This window comes from Cherax quadricarinatus, chromosome 23 (assembly GCF_038502225.1).
Source record: "Cherax quadricarinatus isolate ZL_2023a chromosome 23, ASM3850222v1, whole genome shotgun sequence".
Taxonomy (NCBI): Eukaryota; Metazoa; Arthropoda; class Malacostraca; order Decapoda; family Parastacidae; genus Cherax; species Cherax quadricarinatus.
In genome coordinates, this window is record NC_091314.1 from 33885648 (window position 1) to 33905362 (window position 19715).

At 45.6% G+C, this 19715-nt stretch overlaps 1 protein-coding gene across 1 annotated transcript in view; it reads right to left on the minus strand.

The window, feature by feature from the left end:
• LOC138853133 (carboxypeptidase E-like) overlaps window positions 1–19715 on the minus strand; it is a 164446-nt gene that overhangs the window by 84753 nt on the left and 59978 nt on the right. The window contains exons 3-5 of the mRNA XM_070088070.1: window positions 13041–13224; window positions 12033–12229; window positions 11305–11460 (exon numbers count right to left, since the gene is read on the minus strand). Coding sequence (XP_069944171.1) covers window positions 11305–11460; window positions 12033–12229; window positions 13041–13224 — 537 coding nt within the window. The remainder of the gene's footprint in view (window positions 1–11304; window positions 11461–12032; window positions 12230–13040; window positions 13225–19715) is intronic.

A 19715-nucleotide genomic window follows, 5' to 3' on the forward strand; every position in this document is an offset into this window, starting at 1 on the left:
GACTGCATAATGTGAACCCAGGTGTGAAGGAGACAGCATAATGGGAACCCAGGTGTGAAGGAGACAGCATAATGGGAACCCACGTGTGAAGGAGGCTGCATAATGTGAACACAGGTGTGAAAGAGACAGCATAATGTGAAACCAGGTGTGAGGGACACAGCATAATGTGAAACCAGGTGTGAAGGAGACAGCATAATGTGAACCCAGGTGTGAAGGAGACATCATAATGGGAACCCAGGTGTGAAGGACACAGCATAATGGGAACCCAGGTGTGAAGGAGACAGCATAATGGGAACCCAGGTGTGAAGGAGACTGCATAATGTGAACCCAGGTGTGAAGGAGACATCATAATGGGAACCCAGGTGTGAAGGAGACAGCATAATGTGAAACCAGGTGTGAAGGAGACAGCATAATGTGAACCCAGGTGTGAAGGAGACAGCATAATGGGAACCCAGGTGTGAAGGAGACAGCATAATGTGAAACCAGGTGTGAAGGAGACAGCATAATGTGAAACCAGGTGTGAAGGAGACAGCATAATGGGAACCCAGGTGTGAAGGAGACAGCATATGTGAAACCAGGTGTGAAGGAGACAGCATAATGTGAAACCAGGTGTGAAGGAGACAGCATAATGTGAAACCAGGTGTGAAGGAGACAGCATAATGTGAAACCAGGTGTGAAGGAGACAGCATAATGTGAAACCAGGTGTGAAGGAGACAGCATAATGTGAACCCAGGTGTGAAGGAGACAGCATAATGTGATCCCAGGTGTGAAGGAGACAGCATAATGGGAACCCAGGTGTGAAGGAGACTGCATAATGTGAACCCAGGTGTGAAGGAGACAGCATAATGTGAACCCAGGTGTGAAGGAGACAGCATAATGGGAACCCAGGTGTGAATGAGACATCATAATGGGAACCCAGGTGTGAAGGAGACAGCATAATGTGAAACCAGGTGTGAAGGAGACAGCATAATGTGAACCCAGGTGTGAAGGAGACAGCATAATGGGAACCCAGGTTTGAAGGAGACAGCATAATGTGAAACCAGGTGTGAAGGAGACAGCATAATGGAAACCCAGGTGTGAAGGAGACAGCATAATGTGAAACCAGGTGTAAAGGAGACAGCATAATGGGAACCCAGGTGTGAAGGAGACAGCATAATGTGAACCCATGTGTGAAGGAGACAGCATAATGGGAAACCAGGTGTGAAGGAGACAGCATAATGGGAACCCAGGTGTGAAGGAGACAGCATAATGGGAACCCAGGTGTGAAGGAGACAGCATAATGTGAAACCAGGTGTGAGGGAGACAGCATAATGGAAACCCAGGTGTGAAGGAGACAGCATAATGTGAAACCAGGTGTGAAGGAGACAGCATAATGGGAACCCAGGTGTGAAGGAGACAGCATAATGGAAACCCAGGTGTGAAGGAGACAGCATAATGGGAACCCAGGTGTGAAGGAGACAGCATAATGGGAACCCAGATGTGAAGGAGACAGCATAATGTGAACCCAGGTGTGAAGGAGACAGCATAATGTGAACCCAGGTGTGAAGGAGACAGCATAATGGGAACCCAGGTGTGAAGGAGACAGCATAATGGGAACCCAGGTGTGAAGGAGACAGCATAATGGGAACCCAGGTGTGAAGGAGACAGCATAATGGGAACCCAGGTGTGAAGGAGACAGCATAATGTGAACCCAGGTGTGAAGGAGACAGCATAATGGGAACCCAGGTGTGATGGAGACAGCATAATGTGAAACCAGGTGTGAAGGAGACAGCATAATGGGAACCCAGGTGTGAAGGAGACAGCATAATGGGAACCCAGGTGTGAAGGAGACAGCATAATGGGAACCCAGGTGTGAAGGAGACAGCATAATGGGAACCCAGGTGTGAAGGAGACAGCATAATGGGAACCCAGGTGTGAAGGAGACAGCATAATGGAACCCAGGTGTGAAGGAGACAGCATAATGTGAAACCAGGTGTGAAGGAGACAGCATAATGTGAACCCAGGTGTGAAGGAGACAGCATAATGTGAACCCAGGTGTGAAGGAGACAGCATAATGGGAACCCAGGTGTGAAGGAGACAGCATAATGGGAACCCAGGTGTGAAGGAGACAGCATAATGTGAACCCAGGTGTGAAGGAGACAGCATAATGTGAACCCAGGTGTGAAGGAGACAGCATAATGGGAACCCAGGTGTGAATGAGACAGCATAATGAGAACCCAGGTGTGAAGGAGACAGCATAATGTGAACCCAGGTGTGAAGGAGACAGCATAATGTGAAACCAGGTGTGAAGGAGACAGCATAATGTGAAACCAGGTGTGAAGGAGACAGCATAATGTGAAACCAGGTGTGAAGGAGACAGCATAATGTGAAACCAGGTGTGAAGGAGACAGCATAATGTGAACCCAGGTGTGAAGGAGACAGCATAATGTGAACCCAGGTGTGAAGGAGACAGCATAATGGGAACCCAGGTGTGAAGGAGACAGCATAATGTGAACCCAGGTGTGAAGGAGACAGCATAATGTGAACCCAGGTGTGAAGGAGACAGCATAATGTGAACCCAGGTGTGAAGGAGACAGCATAATGGGAACCCAGGTGTGAAGGAGACAGCATAATGGGAACCCAGGTGTGAAGGAGACAGCATAATGTGAACCCAGGTGTGAAGGAGACAGCATAATGTGAACCCAGGTGTGAAGGAGACAGCATAATGGGAACCCAGGTGTGAAGGAGACAGCATAATGGAAACCCAGGTGTGAAGGAGACAGCATAATGTGAACCCAGGTGTGAAGGAGACAGCATAATGGGAACCCAGGTGTGAACGAGACAGCATAATGTGAAACCAGGTGTGAAGGAGACAGCATAATGTGAAACCAGGTGTGAAGGAGACAGCATAATGGGAACCCAGGTGTGAAGGAGACAGCATAATGTGAAACCAGGTGTGAAGGAGACAGCATAATGGGAACCCAGGTGTGAAGGAGACAGCATAATGGGAACCCAGGTGTGAAGGAGACAGCATAATGGGAACCCAGGTGTGAAGGAGACAGCATAATGGAAACCCAGGTGTGAAGGAGACAGCATAATGTGAAACCAGGTGTGAAGGAGACAGCATAATGGGAACCCAGGTGTGAAGGAGACAGCATAATGGGAACCCAGGTGTGAAGGAGACAGAATAATGGGAACCCAGGTGTGAAGGAGACAGCATAATGGGAACCAGGTGTGAAGGAGACAGCATAATGGGAACCCAGGTGTGAAGGAGACAGCATAATGGGAACCCAGGTGTGAAGGAGACAGCATAATGGGATCCCAGGTGTGAAGGAGACAGCATAATGGGAACCCAGGTGTGAAGGAGACAGCATAATGGGAACCAGGTGTGAAAGAGACAGCATAATGGGAACCCAGGTGTGAAGGAGACAGCATAATGGGAACCAGGTGTGAAGGAGACAGCATAATGTGAAACCAGGTGTGAAGGAGACAGCATAATGGGAACCAGGTGTGAAGGAGACAGCGTTATGGGAACCCAGGTGTGAACGAGACAGCATAATGGGAACCAGGTGTGAAGGAGACAGCATAATGGGAACCCAGGTGTGAAGGAGACAGCATAATGGGAATCCAGGTGTGAAGGAGACAGCATAATGGGAACCAGTTGTGAAGGAGACATCATATTGGGAACCAGGTGTGAAGAAGACAGCATAATGGGAACCCAGGTGTGAAGGAGACAGCATAATGGGAACCCAGGTGTGAAGGAGACAGCATAATGGGAACCCAGGTGTGAAGGAGACAGCATAATGAGAACCAGGTGTGAAGGAGACAGCATAATGGGAACCCAGGTGTGAAGGAGACAGCATAATGGGAACCCAGGTGTGAAGGAGACAGCATAATGGGAACCCAGGTGTGAAGGAGACAGCATAATGGGAACCCAGGTGTGAAGGAGACAGCATAATAGAACCAGGTGTGAAGGAGACAGCATAATGGGAACCCAGGTGTGAAGGAGACAGCATAATGGGAACCCAGGTGTGAAGGAGACAGCATAATGGGAACCCAGGTGTGAAGGAGACAGCATAATGGGAACCCAGGTGTGAAGGAGACAGCATAATGTGAAACCAGGTGTGAAGGAGACAGCATAATGAGAACCCAGGTGTGAAGGAGACAGCATAATGTGAACCCAGGTGTGAAGGAGACAGCATAATGGGAACCCAGGTGTGAAGGAGACAGCATAATGGGAACCCAGGTGTGAAGGAGACAGCATAATGGGAACCCAGGTGTGAAGGAGACAGCATAATGGAAACCCAGGTGTGAAGGAGACAGCATAATGGGAACCCAGGTGTGAAGGAGACAGCATAATGGGAACCCAGGTGTGAAGGAGACAGCATAATGTGAACCCAGGTGTGAAGGAGACAGCATAATGTGAACCCAGGTGTGAAGGAGACAGCATAATGTGAACCCAGGTGTGAAGGAGACAGCATAATGGGAACCCAGGTGTGAAGGAGACAGCATAATGGGAACCCAGGTGTGAAGGAGACAGCATAATGGAACCCAGGCGTGAAGGAGACAGCATAATGTGAACCCAGGTGTGAAGGAGACAGCATAATGGGAACCCAGGTGTGAAGGAGACAGCATAATGTGAACCCAGGTGTGAAGGAGACAGCATAATGTGAACCCAGGTGTGAAGGAGACAGCATAATGGGAACCCAGGTGTGAAGGAGACAGCATAATGGGAACCCAGGTGTGAAGGAGACAGCATAATGTGAACCCAGGTGTGAAGGAGACAGCATAATGTGAACCCAGGTGTGAAGGAGACAGCATAATGGGAACCCAGGTGTGAAGGAGACAGCATAATGGGAACCCAGGTGTGAAGGAGACAGCATAATGGAAACCCAGGTGTGAAGGAGACAGCATAATGTGAACCCAGGTGTGAAGGAGACAGCATAATGGGAACCCAGGTGTGAAGGAGACAGCATAATGTGAAACCAGGTGTGAAGGAGACAGCATAATGTGAAACCAGGTGTGAAGGAGACAGCATAATGGGAACCCAGGTGTGAAGGAGACAGCATAATGTGAAACCAGGTGTGAAGGAGACAGCATAATGGGAACCCAGGTGTGAAGGAGACAGCATAATGGGAACCCAGGTGTGAAGGAGACAGCATAATGGGAACCCAGGTGTGAAGGAGACAGCATAATGGGAACCCAGGTGTGAAGGAGACAGCATAATGTGAACCCAGGTGTGAAGGAGACAGCATAATGGGAACCCAGGTGTGAAGGAGACAGCATAATGGGAACCCAGGTGTGAAGGAGACAGCATAATGGGAACCCAGGTGTGAAGGAGACAGCATAATGGGAACCCAGGTGTGAAGGAGACAGCATAATGGGAACCCAGGTGTGAAGGAGACAGCATAATGGGAACCCAGGTGTGAAGGAGACAGCATAATGGGAACCCAGGTGTGAAGGAGACAGCATAATGGGAACCCAGGTGTGAAGGAGACAGCATAATGGGAACCCAGGTGTGAAGGAGACAGCATAATGTGAACCCAGGTGTGAAGGAGACAGCATAATGTGAACCCAGGTGTGAAGGAGACAGCATAATGTGAACCCAGGTGTGAAGGAGACAGCATAATGGGAACCCAGGTGTGAAGGAGACAGCATAATGGGAACCCAGGTGTGAAGGAGACAGCATAATGGGAACCCAGGTGTGAAGGAGACAGCATAATGTGAACCCAGGTGTGAAGGAGACAGCATAATGGGAACCCAGGTGTGAAGGAGACAGCATAATGTGAACCCAGGTGTGAAGGAGACATCATAATGGGAACCCAGGTGTGAAGGAGACAGCATAATGGGAACCCAGGTGTGAAGGAGACAGCATAATGGGAACCCAGGTGTGAAGGAGACAGCATAATGTGAACCCAGGTGTGAAGGAGACAGCATAATGTGAAACCAGGTGTGAAGGAGACAGCATAATGTGAACCCAGGTGTGAAGGAGACAGCATAATGGGAACCCAGGTGTGAAGGAGACAGCATAATGTGAACCCAGGTGTGAAGGAGACAGCATAATGTGAACCCAGGTGTGAAGGAGACAGCATAATGTGAAACCAGGTGTGAAGGAGACAGCATAATGTGAACCCAGGTGTGAAGGAGACAGCATAATGTGAACCCAGGTGTGAAGGAGACAGCATAATGGGAACCCAGGTGTGAAGGAGACAGCATAATGTGAACCCAGGTGTGAAGGAGACAGCATAATGTGAACCCAGGTGTGAAGGAGACAGCATAATGTGAACCCAGGTGTGAAGGAGACAGCATAATGTGAACCCAGGTGTGAAGGAGACAGCATAATGTGAACCCAGGTGTGAAGGAGACAGCATAATGGAAGAAGAACCCAGGTGTGAAGGAGACAGCATAATGTGAACCCAGGTGTGAAGGAGACAGCATAATGTGAACCCAGGTGTGAAGGAGACAGCATAATGGGAACCCAGGTGTGAAGGAGACAGCATAATGGGAACCCAGGTGTGAAGGAGACATCATAATGGGAACCAGGTGTGAAGGAGACAGCATAATGGGAACCCAGGTGTGAAGGAGACAGCATAATGGGAACCCAGGTGTGAAGGAGACAGCATAATGTGAACCCAGGTGTTAAGGAGACAGCATAATGGGAACCCAGGTGTGAAGGAGACAGCATAATGGGAACCCAGGTGTGAAGGAGACAGCATAATGTGAACCCAGGTGTGAAGGAGACAGCATAATGTGAACCCAGGTGTGAAGGAGACAGCATAATGTGAACCCAGACAGCATAATGTGGTGAGACAGCATAATGTGAAACCAGGTGTGAAGGAGACAGCATAATGTGAACCCAGGTGTGAAGGAGACAGCATAATGGGAACCCAGGTGTGAAGGAGACAGCATAATGGGAACCCAGGTGTGAAGGAGACAGCATAATGGAACCCAGGTGTGAAGGAGACAGCATAATGTGAACCCAGGTGTGAATGAGACAGCATAATGAGAACCCAGGTGTGAAGGAGACAGCATAATGTGAACCCAGGTGTGAAGGAGACAGCATAATGTGAAACCAGGTGTGAAGGAGACAGCATAATGGGAACCCAGGTGTGAAGGAGACAGCATAATGTGAAACCAGGTGTGAAGGAGACAGCATAATGTGAAACCAGGTGTGAAGGAGACAGCATAATGGGAACCCAGGTGTGAAGGAGACAGCATAATGTGAAACCAGGTGTGAAGGAGACAGCATAATGTGAACCCAGGTGTGAAGGAGACAGCATAATGTGAAACCCAGGTGTGAAGGAGACAGCATAATGGGAACCCAGGTTTGAAGGAGACAGCATAATGTGAACCCAGGTGTGAAGGAGACAGCATAATGTGAAACCAGGTGTGAAGGAGACAGCATAATGTGAACCCAGGTGTGAAGGAGACAGCATAATGGGAACCCAGGTGTGAAGGAGACAGCATAATGGGAACCCAGGTGTGAAGGAGACAGCATAATGGGAACCCAGGTGTGAAGGAGACAGCATAATGGGAACCCAGGTGTGAAGGAGACAGCATAATGGGAACCCAGGTGTGAAGGAGACAGCATAATGGGAACCCAGGTGTGAAGGAGACAGCATAATGTGAACCCAGGTGTGAAGGAGACAGCATAATGGGAACCCAGGTGTGATGGAGACAGCATAATGAAGGAGACAGGGAACCCAGGTGTGAAGGAGACAGCATAATGGGAACCCAGGTGTGAAGGAGACAGCATAATGGGAACCCAGGTGTGAAGGAGACAGCATAATGGGAACCCAGGTGTGAAGGAGACAGCATAATGGAACCCAGGTGTGAAGGAGACAGCATAATGTGAAACCAGGTGTGAAGGAGACAGCATAATGTGAACCCAGGTGTGAAGGAGACAGCATAATGTGAACCCAGGTGTGAAGGAGACAGCATAATGGGAACCCAGGTGTGAAGGAGACAGCATAATGGGAACCCAGGTGTGAAGGAGACAGCATAATGTGAACCCAGGTGTGAAGGAGACAGCATAATGTGAACCCAGGTGTGAAGGAGACAGCATAATGGGAACCCAGGTGTGAATGAGACAGCATAATGAGAACCCAGGTGTGAAGGAGACAGCATAATGTGAACCCAGGTGTGAAGGAGACAGCATAATGTGAAACCAGGTGTGAAGGAGACAGCATAATGTGAAACCAGGTGTGAAGGAGACAGCATAATGTGAAACCAGGTGTGAAGGAGACAGCATAATGTGAAACCAGGTGTGAAGGAGACAGCATAATGTGAACCCAGGTGTGAAGGAGACAGCATAATGTGAACCCAGGTGTGAAGGAGACAGCATAATGGGAACCCAGGTGTGAAGGAGACAGCATAATGTGAACCCAGGTGTGAAGGAGACAGCATAATGTGAACCCAGGTGTGAAGGAGACAGCATAATGTGAACCCAGGTGTGAAGGAGACAGCATAATGGGAACCCAGGTGTGAAGGAGACAGCATAATGGGAACCCAGGTGTGAAGGAGACAGCATAATGTGAACCCAGGTGTGAAGGAGACAGCATAATGTGAACCCAGGTGTGAAGGAGACAGCATAATGGGAACCCAGGTGTGAAGGAGACAGCATAATGGAAACCCAGGTGTGAAGGAGACAGCATAATGTGAACCCAGGTGTGAAGGAGACAGCATAATGGGAACCCAGGTGTGAACGAGACAGCATAATGTGAAACCAGGTGTGAAGGAGACAGCATAATGTGAAACCAGGTGTGAAGGAGACAGCATAATGGGAACCCAGGTGTGAAGGAGACAGCATAATGTGAAACCAGGTGTGAAGGAGACAGCATAATGGGAACCCAGGTGTGAAGGAGACAGCATAATGGGAACCCAGGTGTGAAGGAGACAGCATAATGGGAACCCAGGTGTGAAGGAGACAGCATAATGGAAACCCAGGTGTGAAGGAGACAGCATAATGTGAAACCAGGTGTGAAGGAGACAGCATAATGGGAACCCAGGTGTGAAGGAGACAGCATAATGGGAACCCAGGTGTGAAGGAGACAGAATAATGGGAACCCAGGTGTGAAGGAGACAGCATAATGGGAACCAGGTGTGAAGGAGACAGCATAATGGGAACCCAGGTGTGAAGGAGACAGCATAATGGGAACCCAGGTGTGAAGGAGACAGCATAATGGGATCCCAGGTGTGAAGGAGACAGCATAATGGGAATGCAGGTGTGAAGGAGACAGCATAATGGGAACCAGGTGTGAAAGAGACAGCATAATGGGAACCCAGGTGTGAAGGAGACAGCATAATGGGAACCAGGTGTGAAGGAGACAGCATAATGTGAAACCAGGTGTGAAGGAGACAGCATAATGGGAACCAGGTGTGAAGGAGACAGCATAATGGGAACCCAGGTGTGAACGAGACAGCATAATGGGAACCAGGTGTGAAGGAGACAGCATAATGGGAACCCAGGTGTGAAGGAGACAGCATAATGGGAATCCAGGTGTGAAGGAGACAGCATAATGGGAACCAGTTGTGAAGGAGACATCATATTGGGAACCAGGTGTGAAGAAGACAGCATAATGGGAACCCAGGTGTGAAGGAGACAGCATAATGGGAACCCAGGTGTGAAGGAGACAGCATAATGGGAACCCAGGTGTGAAGGAGACAGCATAATGAGAACCAGGTGTGAAGGAGACAGCATAATGGGAACCCAGGTGTGAAGGAGACAGCATAATGGGAACCCAGGTGTGAAGGAGACAGCATAATGGGAACCCAGATGTGAAGGAGACAGCATAATGGGAACCCAGGTGTGAAGGAGACAGCATAATTAGAACCAGGTGTGAAGGAGACAGCATAATGGGAACCCAGGTGTGAAGGAGACAGCATAATGGGAACCCAGATGTGAAGGAGACAGCATAATGGGAACCCAGGTGTGAAGGAGACAGCATAATGGGAAGCCAGGTGTGAAGGAGACAGCATAATGTGAACCCAGGTGTGAAGGAGACTGCATAATGGAAATCCAGGTGTGAAGGAGACAGCATAATGTGAACCCAGGTGTGAAGGAGACAGCATAATGGGAACCCAGATGTGAAGGAGACAGCATAATGGGAACCCAGGTGTGAAGGAGACAGCATAATGGGAACCCAGGTGTGAAGGAGACAGCATAATGGAAACCCAAGTGTGAAGGAGACAGCATAATGGGAACCCAGATGTGAAGGAGACAGCATAATGGGAACCCAGGTGTGAAGGAGACAGCATAATGGGAACCCAGGTGTGAAGGAGACAGCATATTGGGAACCCAGGTGTGAAGGAGACAGCATAATGGGAACCCAGGTGTGAAGGAGACAGCATAATGGGAACCCAGGTGTGAATGAGACAGCATATTGGGAACCCAGGTGTGAAGGAGACAGCATAATGGGAACCAGGTGTGAAGGAGACAGCATAATGGGAACAGGTGTGAAGGAGACAGCATAATGGGAACCCAAGTGTGAAGGAGACAGCATAATGGGAACCCAGGTGTGAAGGAGACAGCATAATGGGAACCCAGGTGTGAAGGAGACAGCATAATGGGAACCCAGGTGTGAAGGAGACAGCATAATGTGAACCAGGTGTGAAGGAGACAGCATAATGTGAAACAGGTGTGAAGGAGACAGCATAATGGGAACCCAAGTGTGAAGGAGACAGGAATCCAAGTGTTAACACAATGGAAATTTGACAATAGACCAAATGGAAGATCAAATGAACAATAATGAAACACACATCTAGTGGGTTATGGTTACTCTGGGAGACCTATGTCAGTGCTTGGTGGTTCAGGACACACCTTAATGTGTCCAGGTTAGTGCTTAATGGTTTAAGGTTAATGTACGAGGACCTGGACAGTACCTATCGGTCCATGCTCCATCTGAGAGGTCTAGGGCAGTAATCCAGGGGTTCTTAACCTATTTTATGACAGGCCCTCAATGGAATGCCCAATATGTCCCCATACCTCCTTCGTAAAGACTGTCGAAATCATCAACACCACCACCAATCCTATTAGGTACCAGTATGACGTCAGTAAGGCTTCGTTTTACTTTACATATGGATGGCTAGCAGCAGAACAGCTGAAAAAAATCGTAAGGATATCATATTTATTTACAGAAAAACGGCAAATTGTTCAGAGATCGAATCCCATACCCCCAAGGTATAAGGATACCCCCGGTTAAGAACCACGGTATTATTCCAGGGTGCACCTCTCTGAGAGGTCCAGAGGCAATACCTGGTGGTCCACCTGAGAGACTGACATAGCATAAGGGTTGTATGGTCCAACTGAGGGGTTCAGGATATTACCTGGTGGTCCAGACCGCGGAGTTGATCCATGAGGTGGTTGTTGTGTTGCACATGTCTGGCCTCATTGCTGTACATGATGCGATCCAGGTCCGGGAAGTCCCGGTTGAGGTCCACACTGTTATTGTTGGCCCGCCCCTTCAGGTAGTCTCTGCCACCCTGACGGAGAGAAAGACAAGTTAAAGGTCTCCTGCTGGAGGGAGGCGCAATCTACCAACCTAATTAACACTTTACTTTCACAAATAACCCTGACATTGGTGAAACTTGCGATGATGTTTACGTCCGACTTGAGCCATTAATTAACTAGTGTATTTGTGTATTGTTCCAGCCACGGTATTGTGGCACTTTTGTTCTTCACTCTACACGCTTAAGACAGTTTCTTAAAATATCTCAATTAGGTTAGAGTAAAATATTTTTTAAACCATTTAAAACGTAGCAAAATACCAATAAACGCAATATGATGATGCATAATATCTTGACTGTTTTGAATAACCAATGTGATAAAGTATAATGAATAAGTGTAAAAATCTGAAGTTTACATATTAATACATTGTTAAATTTAGGGGGAAGCGCTAAACCCATAAGATTCATATAGCGCGCCTGAGAAATGGTAGGTAACTAGGTTTTATCCAAGGAAAGGATGGTAGCTCCATTTTTTCGCATCAAGAGCTGTTCACTAGAATCATGTGTCCCGGTCCTCCCCTCGAAGGAAGATTAGTTAAAATACTTACAGTATCAGATGCGAGCTGCCATCCGTCAGGGTTCATGGATGGCAGGAGGTGAATCCTGGTGATTGAGAGGAGTTTCCGTACATGAGGGTCACCTGCCCTCCATGCCTGGCACAGGTGGTGAGCCAGACCCAGCACCAACTCTCGTCCCATCACTTCATTACCGTGCATGTTAGCCACGTACTTGAACTCAGGTTCCACTGTACACAAGAACGTTCACTCCTAGTATTGTATTACTTTCTCACTTTACTACACGAATGAATGAAATTGTAAATGTGTGGCCTCATTATTTGAGAATAAAACGTATATATAGTGTCTGGCTATCACCCTCCCCCCTCCCCCTCCCCCCCTCCCCCCTCAGGGGGAGGGGGAGATGTAAAATAATGTATAAAGCAAACTTGGGATATATTTTTTTATATTTTATACAACACTAAGATAGCAGGTGATCGTAACATTGTCAAAATTTACCTAATATAAAATAATCAATCTTATCTAATTACTATTTTATATTCATGTGGAATTTACATAACTAATTACACTGTTTTCCTAGGGAGGGGGGAAAGGAGGAGGGGAGCCGGGGGAAGAGAGAGGGGGGGGGGTCCAATTTCGTGGAATCTTGAAAAACTTGTTCATATATACAAAATTAAATTATTGGAACATATCACAAACTGCTGCTCTGACACCACTAATAATTAAGTAAAATTTTAAGCAATAAAAATGATCGAAAATTTCTTGTATTTTGTAGGGACGTATTAAGTTTTTGGTGGACTGACAGTTAATTAAACTCAAGTTACGACACTACCAGGCAAATAAAAAAAAAATTAATACGAAGTCATTGACAACGAAAGAAATATTAAATTTTCAGATCCCTGTAACATAAGGTCATGCAGAACTTTATATAAAAGAAATCTCACCATCATTCACACCTTATTATTACTTGCAAAAACCGAAGCTAAGAGTATAGTAAACCATTGTAGACCAATACACCAGACAGGAGAGAGTAATGCTCACATAACTCATGTTGACCTGGGTTATCAGAGAGTTCCAGAGTCCAGAGAGGAACGTTCCTGACGGAAGGTTTGTTGAGTGCATAAAGTCTGGCAACATCATGGCAGCGTTCAGCCACCTCCTTCAACACTTGCTCCAGCTCCTGGTTGTTGTGGTGCTTCCACTCAAATTCAGCCTCGCTGCTCTTCTGCAAGTGACCGTCAGACATTGCTATTAATATACTTTATTTGACACGCTAAATCTTTGCAGGTCATTCACTACATTGAACAGCTACCAAGTGATGTTTTGTTTTCTCTTCTACATGAACATGATCAATGTTCACAGGTTCCATCTACTCACTCCAGTTATTTTAAAAGCTAAAATAAAAATTCCACTGTTTCAGCTGGATGTCTCGACATACCCACTACACAACTGTCAAATATTGGGTACAGTATATGGAAGTGTCTCAAACTACACTACTGTACATAAACAAAATCTTACAAATACATATATTGGAAGCAACAATTCCAAATAACAACTTAAATAAAATAGCAGCATTTTTCTTAAATTCAGTACTGAGTATAGACTTCAACCAAGGCTGGTCGCAAACACTCGTAAATTTAATCAAAGATATACGGAATTACCTCGTAAATATGACGCTCGGTTTAGAGTGTTTCGCTAATAATAATAATAATAATAATAATAATAATAATAATAATAATAATAATAATAATAATAATAATAATGTAGGATTGCGGATGAGCAAGGAGGCTTCAGAGTGGGTAGGGGATGTGTAGATCAAGTGTTTACATTGAAGCATATATGTGAACAGTATTTAGATAAAGGTAGGGAAGTTTTTATTGCATTTATGGATTTAGAAAAGGCATCTGATAGAGTGGATAGGGAAGCAATGTGGCAGATGTTGCAAGTATATGGAATAGGTGGTAAGTTACTAAATGCTGTAAAGAGTTTTTATGAGGATAGTGAGGCTCAGGTTAGGGTGTGTAGAAGAGAGGGAGACTACTTCCCGGTAAAAGTAGGTCTTAGACAGGGATGTGTAATGTCACCATGGTTGTTTAATATATTTATAGATGGGGTTGTAAAAGAAGTAAATGCTGGGGTGTTTGGGAGAGGGGTGGGATTAAATTATGGGGAATCAAATACAAAATGGGAATTGACACAGTTGCTTTTTTCTAATGATACTGTGCTTATGGGAGATTCTAAAGAAAAATTGCAAAGGTTAGTGGATGAGTTTGGGAGGGTGTGTAAAGGTAGAAAGTTGAAAGTGAACATAGAAAAGAGTAAGGTGATGAGGGTATCAAATGATTTAGATAAAGAAAAATTGGATATCAAATTGGGGAGGAGGAGTATGGAAGAAGTGAATGTTTTCAGATATTTGGGAGCTGACATGTCAGCGGATGGATTTATGAAGGATGAGGTTAATCATAGAATTGATGAAGGAAAAAAGGTGAGTGGTGCGTTGAGGTACATGTGGAGACAAAAAACGTTATCTATGGAGGCAAAGAAGGGAATGTATGAAAGTATAGTAGTACCAACACTCTTATATGGGTGTGAAGCTTGGGTTGTGAATGCAGCAACGAGGAGACGGTTGGAGGCAGTGGAGATGTCCTGTCTAAGGGCAATGTGTGGTGTATATATTATGCAGAAAATTCGGAGTGTGGAAATTAGGAGAAGGTGTGGAGTTAATAAAAGTATTAGTCAGAAGGCTGATGAGGGGTTGTTGAGGTGGTTTGGTCATTTAGAGAGAATGGATCAAAGTAGAATGACATGGAGAGCGTATAAATCTGTAGGGGAAGGAAGGCGGGGTAGGGGTCGTCCTCGAAAAGGTTGGAAGGAAGGGGTAAGGGAGGTTTTGTGGGCGAGGGGCTTGGACTTCCAGCAGGGGTGCATGATAGAAGTGAATGGAGACGAATGGTATTTGGGACCTGACGATCTGTTGGAGTGTGAGCAGGGTAATATTTAGTGAAGGGATTCAGGGAAACCGGTTATTTTTATATCGCCGGACTTGAGTCCTGGAAATGGGAAGTACAATGCCTGCACTCTAAAGGAGGAGTTTGGGATATTGGCAGTTTGGAGGGATATGTTGTGTATCTTTATACGTATATGCTTCTGAGCTATTGTATTCTGAGCACCTCTGCAAAAACAGTGATTATGTGTGAGTGAGGTGAAAGTGTTGAATGATGAAGGTATTTTCTTTTTGGGGATTTTCTTTCTTTTTGGGTCATCCTGCCTCGGTGGGAGACGGCCGACTTGTTCAAAATAATAATAATAATAATAATAATAATAATAATAATAATAATAATAATAATAATAATAATAATAATAATAATAATAATAATAATACGGCGCTTTTCAATTATATTCATGTTTATTATTTTGGTCAATGTTAGGTCAGTGATGCTGACATCAACATCAGGTGACCTGCGCTCAGTTTATTTACAATATTTGTACATTCTGTGTCTCACTGTCGTATTCTGACAATTTTCGAACTTTTTTTACGTGTTACTGTTATTATTGTAATTATTAATTATAGTACACTGACCCCTAAGGGGTAATGCTAGTGAACAGAGGAGTTGCAAGCCTCTTACTTTAAATCAAAACAGAGGCGTCGCTAGGGTTGGTGTCACCCGGGGCGGCATCTTTGGTGCCACCCGGGGCGGTATCTTTGGTGCCACCCGGGGCGGCATCTTTGGTGCCACCCGGGGCGGTATCTTTGGTGCCACCCGGGGCGGCATCTTTGGTGTCACCCGGGGCGGCATCTTTGGTGCCACCCGGGGCGTATCTTTGGTGTATCTTTGGTGTCACCCGGGGCGGCATCTTTGGTGCCACCCGGGGCGGCATCTTTGCCACGCGGGGCGGTATCCTTGGTGCCACCCGGGGCGGTATCTTTGGTGCCACCCGGGGCGGTATCTTTGGTGTCACCCGGGGCGGCATCTTTGGTGCCACCCGGGGCGGCATCTTTGGTGCCACCCGGGGCGGCATCTTTGGTGCCACCCGGGGCGGCATCTTTGGTGCCACCCGGGGCGGCATCTTTGGTGCCACCCGGGGCGGCATCTTTGGTGCCACCCGGGGCGGCATCTTTGGTGTCACACCCATGAAATCCAAGAGAGGGGGGATGGGGGGGTAAACTACAGTTACGTCACTACTGCATGACCAGTTACGTCACTACTGCATGACCAGTTACGTCACTACTGCATGACCAGTTACGTCACTACTGCATGACCAGTTACGTCACTACTGCATGACCAGTTACGTCACTACTGCATGACCAGTTACGTCACTACTGCATGACCAGTTACATCACTACTGCATGACCAGTTACGTCACTACTGCATGACCAGTTACGTCACTACTGCATGACCAGTTACGTCCAGTTACGTCACTACTGCATGACCAGTTACGTCACTGACTAATGTTTAACAATAAGAATGTTTAAGGGCCATAAACTGAACAGGAGAATACTTCTCAACTTTATTAATGATAAAATAAATAATCATAGTAATATTGAGGAAACATAAACTCAAATACCACTTTGAGTGCAGCCAACAAATTCTACATTTATTCATCTTCAACAATGCAAAAAAAAAAATGAAAAATAAAGAAAAAAGTTGGAACATCAGAGAAACACAAGTTTCTATTTGACCTTGAGTACAGGTAACATCTCAGTGATCAGATCTTACATTTTCTTGCCTTCAGTCCTGAAGAATCATCTATCACATCAAAATCAATGCTGCCAACTCACCCATTTTATATGGATAACATTGCTAAGTCAGAGATTCTGGATGGACTCATTGTGGACCGTAAGTTTTTAATCAGCCTCAACTTGGAGAAACTCCTTTCACAGGAAGCCACAGAAACACTTATAGTAAGGAACAACCTCAGGCAGAGTGTCTCAGTGGTGACCTGTACTTAGCTCAGTGGTGACCTGTACTTAGCTCAGTGGTGACCTGTACTTAGCTCTGTGAAGATCTGTGTAGTGTGTTCTCCGTGAATCTGCACAAGATCTCTTCTCTTGAGCAACTCTACCAGCAGCTAAAAGAGGAGCTTAGGGTTGCTAAGCTTAAGATACGACGATTGACGGAGGGAAACAAGAGAATTCGAAGTAATCCTCCTGTTGTGAGTCCTCAGGTCAAGAGAGGAACCTGGTCAGTGGCCAGCCAACATGGAACACAAAGCTGAAAATCAAGAAGACTGTTGGAGTGGCAGAAACAACGAAGATCCAGAAGACTGCTGTGGAGACTTCCAACCCATTTTCGGTGCTACCAGATGAATGTGGGTTGTCTACTGGGAACGTCGAAACGAGTACCAAGGAATCATTGACAGATGAGGGTGAGTCGATATCCCCTGTAACCACAACGAAGGCCATCGAAAACGTCACTACGACCTCCACCAGTGAAGGTAAGAACATTGTTTTAGTTGGGGACAGTCAAGTGAAATTTATGGATAGGGCATTTTGTCTTAGGGACAGGAAGAGGAGGCAGAGGGTATGTTTTCCTGGGGCTGGGATGGGGGATATTGTTAGCCGTCTGAACGATATCATGAAGGGTAATGGGAACAATCCTATTATCTGCCTCAGTACAGGAGGCAATGATGTTGGCAGACATAGGAGTGAAGACCTGATTAGCAGGTATAGGACAGCAATAGAGATAATTAGGAAGAAGGGTGGGAACCCTGTGATATGTGGCATTTTCCCAGGAGAGGAGTTGGAAATGAATGGCTGTCCAGGGCAATTGGTGTCAACTGCTGGCTGGACAAACACTGTAAGGAAAATGCAATAACATTCATAGACAACTGGGACCTCTTCTATGACAGAAATGACATGTATGCCAGGGATGGGGTCCACTTATCTAGGTTTGGGGTGGGAGCACTGGCCAACACAGTGAAGGGAGCTGTTAGGTCTTTAAACTAGAAATAGATAGTGGTATGGGTTTTCGTGGAAAATCAATGTATTCTGAGTGTAGCGATAGTGTGAGTTTTAAGGAAACCAGTTATAGGCAGAATGAGGAAGAGTTATTGGTGAACATAGGAAAGCCAATGGCATTAGGTGATAAGGAGAGTAACAGGCATAATGGAGGAACATAAATCAGCAGGAAGAAAAAAGAGAAGGGAGGGTTTCTGAAAATATATTCTACTAACAGTCGTAGTGCGAGAAATAAGATGGACGAATTGACGTTAGTTGCGAGTGCGGGTAACATTGATGTTTTTGCCATAACTGAGACGTGGTTTAATATAAAAAATAGGGACATGACTGCTGAATGTCACATTCAGGGTTTTAAATTGTTCCAAGCAGACAGAAGTATTGGGAAGGGGGGTGGGGTGGCACTTTATGTCCGTGATCGTTTAAATTATTGCATAAAAACGGCTATAAAGTCTGAAACACATACTGAGTCTGTTTAGGTAGAATTTTCAGAGGGGCATGAAAAATTGATTTTAGGCGTGATATACCGTCCCCCAAACTTGGATAGAGACCAAGGAAGACTACTCTGGGAGGAAACTGTTAAGGCCACAAGGCACGATAATGTTGTAATTCTAGGGGACTTTAACTTTGGTAATATTGATTGGAATTTTCTGACTGGGAATTTAGATTCTAATGACTTTTTAGAAGTAGTTCAGGACTGTTTTTTGAAGCAGTTTGTGACAGAACCTACAAGGGGAAAAACCTGCTTGACTTAGTTCTGCCAAACAAGGAATCCCTTGTTAATAATTTAGAAATTTCAGAGGAACTGGGTGCTAGCGACCACAAATAAATTACCTTTAGCATTGAATGGAAGTATGATAGTAGGGATAACTCAGTAACAATCCCAGATTTTCGCTTAGCAGATTACGATGGGCTTAGAGAACACTTATCATCTGTTGACTGGGGTAACGAAGAGAGCTATCAATATGACAGTTTTCTGAACACAATACATGCTGCCCAAAGAACATTTATCCGTATAAAGAAATTAGATCAAATAGAAATGATCCAAAATGGATGAATAATAGGCTCAAATATCTTCTAGGGCAGAAGAAAGGAATTTATAGGCGTATCAAAAGAGGTGAGGGTCATCTTATGAATCAGTATATTGACATTAAGAGGGACGTTAAAAAGGGGATAAGAAAAGCTAAACGGGACAATGAAATTAAAGTTGCTAGGGATTCGAAAACCCAAAAAGTTTTTTCCAGGTCTATAGAACAAAAGTTAGAGATAAGATAGGTTCCCTTAAAAAATAACTATGGGCATCTTACTGACAAAGAGAATGAAATGTGCTCGATTTTAAATAATTATTTTCTCTCAGTTTTTACACAGTAATTAATTTTTATAGTGGGCCTGAAGAAGGTAAATTATGTAACATCACAGTCACTAGTGAAATGGTTGTGAAGCAGATAGACAGACTGAAGCAAAATAAGTCGCCGGGACCTGATGAGCTTTTTCCAAGGGTTCTTAAGGAATGCAAAATGGAACTCTGTGAACCCTTAGCTAATATTTTTAATTTATCTCTTCAAACAGGTGCAATGTCTGATATGTGGAAGATGGCTAATGTAATTCCTATTTTTAAAGCAGGGGACAAGTCGTTACCGTCAAATTACCGCCCAATAAGCCTGACCTCAATTGTAGGCAAATTACTAGAGTCAATTATAGCTGAGATTATAAGAAGCCATCTGGATAAGCATAATCTGATTAATGATACTCAGCATGGA